Source organism: Trachypithecus francoisi, unplaced genomic scaffold (assembly GCF_009764315.1).
Source record: "Trachypithecus francoisi isolate TF-2019V2 unplaced genomic scaffold, Tfra_2.0 Lachesis_group3, whole genome shotgun sequence".
Taxonomy (NCBI): Eukaryota; Metazoa; Chordata; class Mammalia; order Primates; family Cercopithecidae; genus Trachypithecus; species Trachypithecus francoisi.
Genome location: NW_022681468.1, coordinates 150,184,735 through 150,199,027, shown reverse-complemented (window position 1 = coordinate 150,199,027; position 14,293 = coordinate 150,184,735). Strand labels below are relative to the sequence as shown.

At 40.1% G+C, this 14,293-nt stretch overlaps 1 protein-coding gene across 2 annotated transcripts in view; it reads left to right on the top strand.

Moving 5' to 3' along the window:
* Positions 1 to 14,074, top strand: part of BUB1B (BUB1 mitotic checkpoint serine/threonine kinase B) — a 59,627-nt gene extending 45,553 nt beyond the window's left edge. For both annotated transcript variants that reach the window (XM_033190593.1, XM_033190592.1), the window contains exons 16-23: positions 1,142 to 1,275; positions 2,179 to 2,319; positions 2,651 to 2,751; positions 5,145 to 5,294; positions 5,974 to 6,116; positions 10,102 to 10,273; positions 11,373 to 11,479; positions 13,515 to 14,074. In XM_033190593.1, coding sequence (XP_033046484.1) covers positions 1,142 to 1,275; positions 2,179 to 2,319; positions 2,651 to 2,751; positions 5,145 to 5,294; positions 5,974 to 6,116; positions 10,102 to 10,273; positions 11,373 to 11,479; positions 13,515 to 13,710 — 1,144 coding nt within the window. In that variant the 3' untranslated portion in view covers positions 13,711 to 14,074. The remainder of the gene's footprint in view (positions 1 to 1,141; positions 1,276 to 2,178; positions 2,320 to 2,650; positions 2,752 to 5,144; positions 5,295 to 5,973; positions 6,117 to 10,101; positions 10,274 to 11,372; positions 11,480 to 13,514) is intronic.
* Positions 14,075 to 14,293: the final 219 nt, after the last annotated feature.

Here is a 14,293-nt window from a genome sequence, read left to right as displayed (position 1 = left end):
TTGAGGCCAGGAGTTTAAGACCAGTCTGGGGAACAAAGTGACACCTTGTGTCTAATAAAAATAAAAAAAATCAGCTAGGCATGGTAGCACTCACTCAGCTATCATTTCCTGGGCTCAAGTGATTCTCCCACCTCAGCCTCCCAAGTAGTCCCAGAAATTAGCTTTTTTGTTTTACAACCTTTTAGCTACTTGGGAGGCTGAGGTGGGAGGATCACTTGAGCCCAGGAAATCAAGGCTGCAGTGAGTCATGATCACACCACTGCACTCCAGTTTGGGTGACAGAGTGAGATCCTGTCTCAAAAATAAAATGAAAAGTAAAAAAAAAAAAAGAGACTATCAAATAAATTGATAACAAATTATAAATTATTTAAACCTAAATTTTATTAAATTGTATTAAAAAATAAAAGTATAACATAAAATTATAAAATTTATAGATTAAGGCTAGGTGCAGTGGCTCACGCCTATAATCCCAGCACTTTAGGAGGATGAGACAGGTGGATCACGTGAAGGCAAGAGTTCAAGACCAGCCTGACTAACATGGTGAAACCCTGTCTCTACTAAAAATACAAAAATTAGCTGGGCATGGTGGCAGGTGCCTGTAATCCCAGCTACTCAGGAGGCTGAGACAGAATCACTTGAACCCGGGAGGCGGAGGTTGCAGTGAGCCAAGATCGTGCAGTTGCACTCCAACCTGGGTGACGAGCAAAACTCTGTCTCAAAAAAAAAAAAAATATATATATATATATATATACATTAAGAATTTATGAAATTATAACAAAGTTGATATATATTATTCCTTTTTTTTTTTTTTTCGAGACGGAGCCTCACTCTGTCACCCAAGCTGGAGTGCAGTGGCGCCATCTCGGCTCACTGCAAGCTTTGCCTCCCGGGTTCACTTTCTCCTGCCTCAGTCTTCCTAGTAGCTGGGACTACAGGCACCTGCCACCACGCCTGACTAATTTTTTGTATTTTTAGTACAGATGGGGTTTCACCGTGTTAGCCAAGATGATCTCGATCTCCTGACCTCATGATCCACCCACCTCGGCCTCCCATAGTGCTGGGATTACAGGCGTGAGCCACCGCGCCCGGCCGCCAATGTATATTATTCCTTTAAGAATTAACTTATTTGTGATTCTTTTAGCCCAATTATTGAAGACAGTCGTGAAGCCACACACTCCTCTGGCTTCTCTGGTTCTTCTGCCTCGGTTGCAAGCACCTCCTCCATCAAATGTCTTCAGATTCCTGAGAAACTAGAACTTACTAATGAGACTTCAGGTAGGATCACACATACCACTATATCCATGCCTAGCGAACACTTGTTTATCTCAGCAAACTGAGCTGTATGTTTTTCTTTCCTTCTTTTTTGAGAAGGGTCTCACTCTGTCACCTAGGATGGAGTGCAGTGGCACAATCATAGCTCACTGCAGCCTCAAACTTACTGGGCTCAGGTGATCCTCCTACCTCAGCCTCCCGAGTAGCTGGGACCACAACTGCACCACCACCATGCGCAGCAAATTTTTGTATTTTTTGTAGAGGTGGGGTTTCACTGTGTTGCCCAGGGTGGTCTCAAACTCCTGGCCTCAAAGGATCCTCCTGCCTCGGCCTCCCACTCTCTGGGATTATAGGTGTGAGCCACCATGCCCAGCCTAGGTGTTTTTCTTAAAGAAGTTGCCCACCAGGCACGGTGGCTCACGCCTGTAATCCCAGCACTTTGGAGGCCGAGGCGGGTGGATCACGAGGTCAGGAGATCAAGACCATCCTGGCTAACACAGTGAAACCCCGTTTCTACTAAAAATACAAAAAATTAGTCGGGCATGGTGGCGGGCGCCTGTAGTCCCAGCTACGTGGGAGGCTGAGGCATGAGAATGGTGTGAACTGGGGAGGCGGAGCTTGCAGTGAGCCGAGATGGCGCCACTGCACTCCAGCCTGGGCGACAGAGCGAGACTCCGTCTCAAAAAAAAAGAGAGAAGTTGCCATAAATTGTGAAATTTCTAGAATAGATTAGTACGAAGTGAACACAGTTTCATAAACACCTGAGACAGGTGAGTGTAGTTAAATTAACAGTGCTGACTGTGTAACCTTTATTTATTTTTTTTCTTCTACTCTGTTACAATGTCCAGTTTAAGCATTAGGTTCTTTTTTTGGTGATATCTTTTCACCTTTCCCTCCCACTGGCAGAAAACCCTACTCAGTCACCATGGTGTTCACAGTATCGCAGACAGCTACTGAAGTCCCTACCAGAGTTAAGTGCCTCTGCAGAGTTGTGTATAGAAGACAGACCAATGCCCAAGTTGGAAATTGAGAAGGAAATTGAATTAGGTAAGTACCATTGAACGCATGTCCTCTGGTGTATGACAGTATACAAATAAGTGATTATTTGTACTTAAGCTTGATGCTTGAGCAGTGTAAATATTCCTAGATTGTATTTTTTTAAAAAGCAATATAGAGGATGACACATCAGTAACTTCATGTCTTAATAATAGGAATTATGTCTTCTCTTACAATTTTTAACAAATTATTTTTAAAAGTATTCTAGATACTACTAACTGGCAAATATACCAGTGCCTCTGTTCCTTAAACCAGGAGGTAAAAGCTAGAGGGCTGTATATGTTCACAGTGATTTTTAAATGGAATCAAACTTTATCAACAGGTAATGAGGATTACTGCATTAAACGAGAATACCTAATATGTGAAGATTACAAGTTATTCTGGGTGGCACCAAGAAACTCTGCAGAATTAACCATAATAAAGGTGGGACTGATTCTTTGTAATTTCAGTTACTTTGTAAATAATATGGATTGAAGCAATAACTGTCCTCATGGTACCATCACATCTTTCTAATAATCTCTCTCAATATGTCCAAATATATTAAGTATCCTTTCAGTTTCATTTTTTTGAGGAAATCTCTGCTGATAGTTTCTGGCCTGCTCCAGTTTGGACAAGTTATACATTAACTTTCACACAATCACCACCCACAGTCACCTTGGAATTTCCATTTATTATCATCCTAGGTATTCACATTACCTTTTTCTTATATTGGATACCTAGTTTCTTTTTATCCTTTTTTTTTTTAAGGACGGGGTCTCTCTCTGTCATCCAGGCTGGAGTGCAGTGGCATGATCACGGCTCACTGCAGCCTCAACCTCTTGAGCTCAAGCAATCCTCCCACCTCAGCCTCTGGAATAGCTGGGACTGTAGATGCACGCCACCACTCCCAGCTAATTATTTTTTGTAGAGATGAGGGCCTCCCTGTGTTGCCTAGGCTGGTCTTGAATTCATGACTCAATCAATCCTCCCACCTTGACCTCCCAAAGAACTGGATTACAGGCATCTAACTTTGCTTTTGAATTTTTTTGCCATTCTGAGTCTCAAAGCTTTGTGAAGTTATTTTTCCCTCTTTCTGGATCCTTATAGGATCTTATTCTTGTCCCCACTATTCTGAAAGGTCACAATGACATGCCTTTTCATAAGTTTGTTGTCACTTATGTGTTAGATACTCAATGGCCATTTCAATCTGTCAGTTCCCTCAGTTCTGAGAAATTTTCTTCAATGGAAAAATTATTTTTTCCCCTCAGTTTCCTCTGTTCTCTTATTCTCTAATTCCTTTTATTAGAGGTGCATATGGCATCTTTTGGACAGAACCTCTAAAAATTTAACTTTTTTTCTCCTATGTTTTCTCTTTTTCTTTTTACTTTCTGAGTATTTTATCAGCTTAATATTTTTGGTCTTTTTACTAGGTTTTTATTTCTATATTTAATTTTCAAGAGCTCTTTTTTTTATTCTCAGAATTTTCTTTGTAGCATTCTATTCTTTATTTCAAAGAGAATATTCCTTATCTTTCTGAAGATACTAATGATACTTTAACTTTTTTTTCTCCCTTTGTCATCTGTTTCTTCTTGTTTTTTGTTTTTTGTTTTTGTTTTTTGTTTTTTGTCTGTTTTGATCTCTTTCACACTACAGGCTTTCTTCAAGTCTCTGACTCTCTATTCATATTTAAGTATGGGACACTGAAAGCTAATTGAAAGTAGTTGTGTATATGGAAAGACCTTGACAGCTGTGGACCTCAACGTAGGATGATCTAGCTTGGCCATTTTATTGGAAAACCCTCCAATATTTAGATCTTTTCTCTTGAGCTGATCAGAGAAGTCTTCTCCCTCAGAGAAGACTTCTGATTTTCTGCCTGGAGCATATAAGCCTGGCTTCTAGCTTTCTGAAAGCTGAGTAAGGAAATTGGTCTGAAGCATGGAAGGGCAGGGAGGTACATCTTAACATCTTAACCGCTGCATATATAACATCCGATATATACACTTTTCCCTGTTTTCCATGTTATTTCTACGCCCCTCAGTGGTGCCTAGTGCTCTGTAGTCCAGAGCCCTTCTGTTTTATACTCACTAGGTAATAAACTTCTGGTCTTCGAGAATAGGGGAGAGGTAGTTGCTGGGCTGGGCTATGGGAGCAGAGGAGGGAAGCTGGGGTCTACCTTCCTCTTTTTTTGAGACGGACTTTTGCTCTTGTCACCCAGACTGGAGTGCAATGGCACGATCTTGGCTCACTGCAGCCTCTGCCTCCCAGGGTCAAGCAATTCTCCTGCCTCAGCCTCCCGTGTAGCTGGGATTACAGGCACCCGCCACCAAAAACCCAGCTAATTTTTGTATTTTTAGTAGAGACAGGGTTTCATCATGTTGGTCAGGCTGGTCTTGAAATCCTGATGTCAGGTGATCCACATGCCTCAGCCACCCAGAGTGCTGGGATTACAGGCATGAGCCACTGCACTAGGCCTACCTTCCTCTTAAATGGGATTCAGTCACTCCTGTCTTAGCTCCACCCTCAGCCTCACTTCCATGGGCAATTGGTGCTGGCAGTTATATACTATAGGGAAATAGCCTTGTAGTGTAAATGTAGCTCAGCTTTCTCCTCTGCCAAAATCAGTTTTTATTCTAACTGGATTGTTACCTCCTCTTCTCTTTCCAGCTTATTCTCTTTCCAGAATTTGTTGCTATTGTGTCTTTTATAGTAGATTTATGCCTTTAAAAATAACTCTTTATTATTTCTCTATCAGAAGGGCTGGAAGGAATGTGTTTCAACCTGCCAGCCAGAACCATATACTTAATTGAATTTAATTTTTAAAATAAAATATCTTACAGGTGTCGTCTCAACCTGTCCCATGGGACTTTTATATCAACCTCAAGTTAAAGGAACGTTTAAATGAGGCCTTTGATCATTTGTGCAGCTGTTATCTATACCAAGATGGCTGTATTGTTTGGCACCAATATATAAACTGCTTCACCCTTCAGGTTTGTAATACTAAAAACATAATTTAAAGTCCTCAAGTAGAGAGATTTGTGCTCCATTTCTCATAGGAATTTAGTACAAAATCTATCAATCTTCTAGAAATAGACCAATTCAATTATAAGTTAAAAGCATTGATCATTTTCTCAAGTTATTTTGACCAAAGATCTCTTTGATTTTTTTTTAACTTTTTTTGGTCAGTTGTCAAGCATAAATAAAAGTAGAATTGTACAATGAACTCCCATGAACTAGTGATCTATGATAATCTTAGCTCATGGCCACTCTTATTTTAGCTATGCTACCCCCACTGGATAATTTTTTAAACCCAGACACAATATGTCATTTTACTCTTTGGTTTCTTCTTAAGGTTTGCTACAGATTTTGATGATAATATAAATTCTCAAAAACGGTTGGAATGAGGGTATTTTAAAACATTTATTAAGTACCTATTTTGGGCCAAGCTCACTCTTGATGCCATTCATCATTATGTCATTAAATCCTTACAAACAATCTTATGGGAGATTGCAGTATTATTAAAACTGGGACATAGACTCAGTCTACAGAGGTGCCTGTGTTCCAGTAGAGAACAAGGAAGACTACAAAGCATCAGTTACCAAGGTATTGAGTATAACTACAATCTGCCACACTTGAGAAATAGTGAGTTTTCTGTCCTTCAATTTCCAGGATCTTCTCCAACACAGTGAATATATTACCCATGAAATAGCAGTGTTGATTATTTATAACCTTTTGACAATAGTGGAGAAGCTACACAAAGCAGAAATAGTCCATGGTGACTTGAGTCCAAGGAGTCTGATTCTCAGAAACAGGTTGGTCCTTTTCATTGTTATAATTCTATCAGCTTTCTCTTAAAACATGGATAGTTGCCACTTTTTTTTTCTCTTTTTTGAGGAGAGGTTCTCACTCTGTCACCTAGGTTGGAGTACAGTGGCATGATCTCGGCTCACTGCAGCCTCCTCCTCCCAGGTTCAAACGATTCTCCCATCTTAACCTTGCTAGTAGCTGGGACCACAGGCGCGCACCACTACGCGCAGCTAAATTTTTGTATTTCTCGGTAGAGATGAGGTTTTGCCATGTTGCCCAGGCTGGTCTCAAACTTCTGACCTCAAGTGATCTGCCCACCTCAGCCTCCCGAAGTGCTGGGATTATAGGCGTGAGCCACTGCACCCGGCCAAGTTGCCAGTTTTTAAAGCATTTTGAAAAATGCCATATGGAGGAACACATTATGTTAAGAGAATATTTACCTAAAAGTAAAAAATCATTGAGAATAATTTAAAATAATTCAAAGAAATAAACACATTGAGGATATAGACTAAGTCAGACAAAATAATTAATCACTGAGTATTGTGATGATATACATCAAGACAAGATATAAAATATGAATATTTTGAGGAATATAAAGTGGACTGTTTAGTCATTCTTTGAGTGGGACCCGTGCCAATCTAGCGAGGATGCCAGCAAAATCAAGGCACTGCTCAGTTTCATAGACCAAAGCTTAAGTCAGGCCTAACTGACATGTTAGCCAAGAGAAGTGGGTAAAACCAGAGTTCAAATACAAACTATGCCAAGGAATGGGGCTTAGTGTTCAAATTAAACCCAGTGTGTCCATCAGGTTCAAGGGGTGAGCACAGAGCAGGAAATAATAAATGAATACTAAGAACTGAGAAAATATAGATCACATTCAGGCATTAATTAGGCAAAAACAGTCCAACATTTTTGCTTTGTGAAAAGCACTAGAGGACTACTACGTTCTTTTAGTGATCATTGGTGTTATAGTATTTGAGTAAAAGCAACCTGGTTTAAAGATGCTTTGTCTGCCCAACCAGATGTCTTGGGTGAGGTGTTAACTTGGTTTCTGAGGCCACTGGTATATACTAATAGCTGGACTTATTCTTTACATTTCTTCTGACTACTTAATGTATAAGAAGAGATTGAATTAGACTCTAAATTATAGTTAACATGGAAATTAAAACAACCCTCAATGTGTTCCTGTGATTGTAACCAAAAGAACTAGAGAATCCCACCTTCTCCCCTGAGATAGCAGAGTCAAAGTCTTTCCCAGACATAATGTAGCAGCATTTCTCATCCAGGGCACCATAAGTATTTTGGATGAGACAATTCTTTGTGCAGGTATGTTCCAAGCAATGCAGGATGTTTTATATTCCTATTCCCCCCACCCACCCAATTAAGTGCAGGTAACAATCCCCTAAGCCATTGTGACCACCAAAAATCCCCCAAAATTTCCAAATATGAGAACCCCTGGTATATTTTCACTCTACTTAACAACATTAAAATGACAGCGCTGAAATTCCCAGGGCTATGGAAATTGAAAGCAGAGGTATTTTCTAAGCCTTTTAGAATTAGGCATTTGTGGTCTATGGAGTACGATAACCCTTCTCTCAGCCACCAGAGGCTCTAGGAAAGTACATAGTATTAAAGAGGCATTGCTTTTTACTTTGTCACTGCTTATCAAATTTAATCAGAAATTTCACATAGATTCATAAGGAATTTAAAGCTAGAAAGGGGCCGAGCACAGTGGCTCATGCCTGTAATCGCAGCACTTTTGGAGGCCGAGGCGGGCAGATCACCTGAGGTCAGACCAGCCTGAACAACATGGAGAAACCCCATCTCTACTAAAAATACAAAATTAGCCAGGCGTGGTGGTGCATACCTGTAATCCCAGCTACTTAGGAGGCTGAGGCAGGAGAATTGCTTGAACCCAGGAGGCAGAGGTTGCAGTGGGTCGAGATCGTACCATTGCACTCTAGCCTGGGCAACAAGAGCAAAACTCCGTCTCAAAAAAAAAAGCCAGAGGCCGGGAGTGGTGGCTCACACCTATAATCCCAGCACTTTGGGAGGCTGAGGCGGGCAGATCATGAGGTCAGGAGATCGAGACCATCCTGGCTAACACGGTGAAACCCCATCTCTACTAAAAATACAAACATTAGCCAGGCCTGGTGGCAGGTGCCCATAGTCCCAGCTACTCGGGAGGCTGAGGCAGGAGAATGGCGTGAACCCAGGAGGTGGAGCTTGCAGTGAGCCGAGATCGCACCACTGCCCTCCAGCCTGGGCGACAGAGCAAGACTCCATCTCAAAACAAAAGAACAAAAGCCAGAAAGGGCTAGATGCGGTGGTTCACTTCTGCAGTCCCAGCACTTTGAGAGGCAAAGGCAGGAGGATCTCTTGAGGCCAGGAGTTCAAGACCAGCCTGGTCAACATAGCAAGACCCCATCTCTACAAAAATAAAAGCCAGAAAGAACCTTTTGAAATTGCTTAGTTTAGTTGCTTACTTTAGTTTCTACATATTTTTTGTGAGGAAAATGAGATCCAAAAAAATGGAATGTCCTACCCAAAGTATAGTGAGTTAGTAGCTGATTAGAGGACTAGGACACCTTCGTACATGCTTCTTTTTATTAATCTATGAAGCATTTTTTCCTATGCCTCCAAATTTGTATAAATATTTTACAATTACACTGGGCATGGTGTCTCACATCTGTAATGCCAGCACCTTGGGAGACCAAGGCAGAGGATCACTTGAGCCTAGGCGGTCAAGACCAGCCTGGGCAATATAATGAGACCTCATCTCTACAAAAAAATTTAAGAAATTAGCCAGGCGTGGTGGCACACACCTGTAGTCCCAGCTACTTAGGAGGCTGGGATGGGAGGATCGCTTGAACCCAGGAGGCAGAGACTGCAGTGAGCTGAGATCGCACCACTGTACTCCAGCCTCAGTGACAGAGTGAGAGCTTGTCTAAGAACCAAACAAAACACACACATGCACACACATATTATATATATATATATATAATACACATATTTTTTATATATCAGAATCCACAATCCCTATGATTGTAACTATATGTACTATATATATATATATATTTTTTTTAATTATAGTATAGTTTAATGGTGACCAAAAAAGTTGGATCTTGTGCCAAGGGAAAATGGGAGCAATTGTCAATTTTAAAGTAAAATACATAGATCATTCTGTGCTGTGGAGGTATGTAATTGGAGTAGTTAAAGCCTGTATTTAGGAATATTGCACCAATATCAGGAGTTTGAGGGAACTAATTGAGAAAAACAGAGACAAAAGGAACACATGAAAACCCACTCATTTCATTTATAAACAGTTCCATGTCTCCATGGAGAATAGCATTATTAGGATAGATAAACCCAAGAAAAACAAAATTAATTGATAATTAATTAGTATTATAAAGGTTTTTTAAGTAAATAAGAACTGGAATTATGAATAAGAGTAAGATAAAATATATGGTGTTTTACAATATAGGTAGGACTTTATAAAACACACTTGCATTGTTTTCCATTAAACTCTGGAAGGAAGAATCTGAACAATACCTGGAAAGCCTATCTGGAATAGTAAACAAGAAAGGCTATGACACCTATAAAATTTTAATTTCCTCCATCATAATTCCTGTCAGTGTATAAATCATTGCAATTGTATGTGTTAATGTGTACAGTACAGGGAAGAAGCCTGTGCTCTGCTTCCATACTTACTTTATATAATATGGAAGCTTGATAAATGTTTAATGGTGGCCATGCATGGTGATTGAAATATACTTTGTGTCACCAAACTGGTGACATTCCTTCCGCATTGGGTGGACACTGCCACTACTGTGAGTCTTACAGGTGCATTTTCAAAATTAACCACTGGAGGGAGTTGTCGGCATAGCTAAGATGTACTCAAGGTATTTATTTTTTTTTTTTTAAAGACCAGCTATGCAGCTTCTTTCATGGCCTATTTTTATTATCTCCTTCTCTTAAATCTGGGCTCAGAATCCACGATCCCTATGATTGTAATGAGAACAATCAAGCTTTGAAGATAGTGGACTTTTCCTGCAGTGTTGACCTTAGGGTACAGCTAGATGTTTTTACCCTCAGCGGCTTTCGGACTGTACAGATCCTGGAAGGACAAAAGATCCTGGCTAACTGTTCTTCTCCCTACCAGGTAAGTGTAAAACAAGCCTGAGCAAATATGGAGAGGGTTTCTTAATCTCTTTATTATTGGCCGGGCGCGGTGGCTCAAGCCTGTAATCCCAGCACTTTGGGAGGCCGAGACGGGCGGATCACAAGGTCAGGAGATCGAGACCATCCTGGCTAATACGATGAAACCCCGTCTCTACTAAAGAATACAAAAAACTAGCTGGGCGACGAGGCGGGCGCCTGTAGTCCCAGCTACTTGGGAGGCGGAGGCAGGAGAGTGGCGTGAACCTGGGAGGCAGAGCTTGCAGTGAGCTGAGATCCGGCCACCGCACTCCAGCCTGGGCGACATAGCCAGACTCCGTCTCAAAAAAAAAAAAAAAAAATCTCTTTATTATCTAGAAAAGTTATAAAAGCTAGTGTTTACTGATATTGACTCTCCCAGAGTAGATGACCTAGTTTTCAAATATCACCAAGTCAAGTAAAATGTAACATTTTTGTGTTACAGCATTGAAGAATATACACATACACGTGTAAACACATGACTAACTGTAACCAAGTGCCAGGGCCATTCCTACTGCCTACCACCCATGTAATCTTTTATAAGCCATTTTCTGTGATCTTCTCTGTAAAAAAGGGATAACAGTCTCTGCTGTGTGTTTATCAGAATTGTTGTGAGGAGTAAATGAAGTAATGTATATAAAAAGAACATTAGCACAAACGTAGTCTTTTGTATGGTGGCGTTATATGCAGAAATTCCTTCTAACTTAGCTTTAGACATAAGACATTTGCTGATTGAATATGTAGCACAAACCTGAACTAATCATGTGGACCCCATTTAGATCACAGTTGGAGTTCATGCAAACTCAGTAGGTCTACAGATTTGAATGTGATAGTCCAAATATTTCATCTTTTGTTCTTAAGGAGAACTCCTAGAGTTGGCTCTATTGATCATTTCTTTGGAGAGCTTCTCCCTTTACTGTAAGGGTGAGGAACAGTCTACTAAAATGTATGTCATAAAATAAACTTAGTTAAGCACTGTAATACCTTTCAACTTCCTACCGAAATAAGCTGCCATGGTAGAGGCAGAGAATTATTTTAGCTGATGGTGCTTTTTGTGATTTCAGGTAGACCTGTTTGGTATAGCAGATTTAGCACATTTACTATTGTTCAAGGAACACCTACAGGTCTTCTGGGATGGGTCCTTCTGGAAACTTAACCAAAATATTTCTGAGTAAGTATTGATGAATTTCAGGGTCCCTGCCCGTCCCTGTAATTTTCTGTTTCTCTTGGGTGCTATCTCTGCTTTGGCAGCCTTAGTTTTTTTAATCCAAATGCCATGATTCCAGTAGTTTCAGCGAGTTTTCATTAGAACATCAGCAGAGCGTCTAGTGCAGGATAAAGGAACTGCTCATTAAAAATAAGATTCAAAACTATTCAGACTTCAGGACCTCATTCTGAAGGTAGCTGTATCTTCCAGACTACAGCTATAGTATGGAAGCTTCCCTGTTTAGATATGTGAAAATAAACATTTCATGAGAATAATTTTCTAACCAATTGGTGTTAGCCTTAAATTCCTATTTATTTATTTATTTATTTATTTATTTATTGAGGTAGAGTCTCGCTGTGTCGCCCAGGCTGGAGTGCAGTGGCACAATCTCAGCTCACTGCAACCTCTGCCTCCCAGGTTCAAGCGATTCTCCTGCCTCAGCCTCCTGCCTGGCTTATTTTTGTATTTTTAGTAGAGATGGGGTTTCACCATGTTGGCCAGGATGGTCTCGAACTCCTGACCTCGTGATCCACCCGCCTCAGCCTCCCAAAGTGCTAGGATTACAGATGTGAGCCACTGCGCCTGGCCTAAATTCCTTTTTAATAACGGTTATTACCAAAATTTAATAAGCATCTCTTGAAAAGACTTACATTTCTAAACTATATGCTAATTTTAGGCTATTATTTATTTAATAAGTGGATAGAACCAAACCAGATAACTGAATCTCCTGGTGAAGAAGTAAATGGTCTCTTAATAAGCGCTGCTTGGTGTCAGAACCTTAGTACTCCCTCAAGCCTGCTCATAATTATTAAGTCGGCCAAGCATGGTGGCTCACACCTGTAATCCCAGCACTTTGGGAGGCTGAGGCAGATCACCTGAGGTCAGGAGTTTGAGAGCAGCCTGGGCAACATGGTGAAACCCCGTCTCTACTCAAAATACAAGAAAATTAGCCGGGTGTGGTGGCCCATTCCTGTAATCTTAGCTACTTGGAGCTACTTGGAAAGCTCAGGCATAAGAATCACTTGAACCTGAGAACCTGGGAGGCAGAGGTTGCAGTGAGCTGAGATCATGCCACTGCACTCTAGCCTGGTCAACAGAGTGAGATCTCTGTCTAAAAAACAAAACAAAACAAAACAAAAAAAAACAACTTAAGTATCTATGTTCCATTTTAGCTTAGCTTAGCAAATAAGTTCCCAGCATAAGTTTGCCAGTCTGTCACCTATTGTTATATTCTTTGGTTAAAAAAAAAAAATCCGTGTTGAAGATTTAATGCCCCTTCTCCATTTTCCTCTTTGAATAATTGAATTGTAGTTTTCTCTTTATTTAATTCAGAACTTGGCCAGTGTTATCTCTTACATGTACTTTTAAAAATAGGCTTGAAATACAATGTAAGACATATAAGATGGATATAGGCATGTCCACTTGGCTATGGTCCAGACAGGTCTGGCTAACACAAGCAGAAACAAGTAGGGTCAGTTGGGGTTTCCTAACAGCCCTGCCTTATCTAATAAGGGAAGTTTCTCTGATCAAAAGAAAATAGTAATAAGCAAAGGTACAAACATATTAAGCAGTAGTTACTTTAGTCAAGCTTACAATTCTCAGAGAATTGTAAAGATGATCCACTACTTGGGTGGGAGAAAGGAGCTGTAGCCTTTTTGATGACCTAGACTCTAGGAAAGTTGGAAAAAATAAAATTCCTTTTTCTTCTATTTGTAGAAGAAAAGTGCTATGCCTTAGTACACAGAGGAAATTTATAGATTTAGATGAGAGAACTTCTTTCCCTTTATGTGCATTGTATCTTGGCTTTTCCCACTATGGTAGCCCTTTCTTGTAGTTCTTCCCTGGGCTTTCAAAGGACTATTTGAATGATCTCTAACCCTAGAGTTCTAGGTATTACCTTACACCATTTTGGTGCATAAATGTACCACTGAGTTAAACTAAAAGGAATTATAATTTTCATATGCCTAATCTTGATGGAAATGGTTTTATATATTTTTAGGCTAAAAGATGGTGAATTGTGGAATAAATTCTTTGTGCGGATTCTGAATGCCAATGATGAGGCCACAGTGTCTGTTCTGAGGGAGCTTGCAGCAGAAATGAATGGGGTTTTTGACACTACATTCCAAAGTCACCTGAACAAAGCCTTGTGGAAGGTAGGGAAGTTAACTAGTCCTGGGGCTTTGCTCTTTCAGTGAGCTAGGCAGTGAAGTCTCACAGATTCCTGCCTCAGAGCAATGGTTGTATTGTGGAACACTGAAACTGTATATGCTGTAATTTAATTTAGGACACATTTAGATGCACTACCATTGCTTTTCTGCTTTTTGGTAGAGGTATATTTCCAAGTAACTGACATTTTTTACACAGTGATATGCTTACTCATGGCCTTGTCTAACTTTTAAGAAGAACTATTTTATTCTAAACAGGCTCATTACAAATGGTTACCTTGTTATTTAACCCATTTGTCTCTACTTTTCCCTGTACTTTTCCCACTTATAATTTGTAAAATGTTCTCTTACGATCACCATGTATTTTGTAAATAATAAAATAGTATCTGTTAAATTTGTGCTTCTAACATGTCATGTAGTTTTTGCAAACTAAAATAACAAATGGCTTAATTTTGCAGAGAGGGGCTATTTTGCCATGGAAATTTATATATCCTAGACTTAGAATTGTTGCAATAGGGTTGTGATGAGACAGAATAGCCAACTACTTCTTTAGGTGGGTCTGACCTTCAAATAAGTGGTCTAGACTGAAAAGTAGGTAAGATGATATGCATAA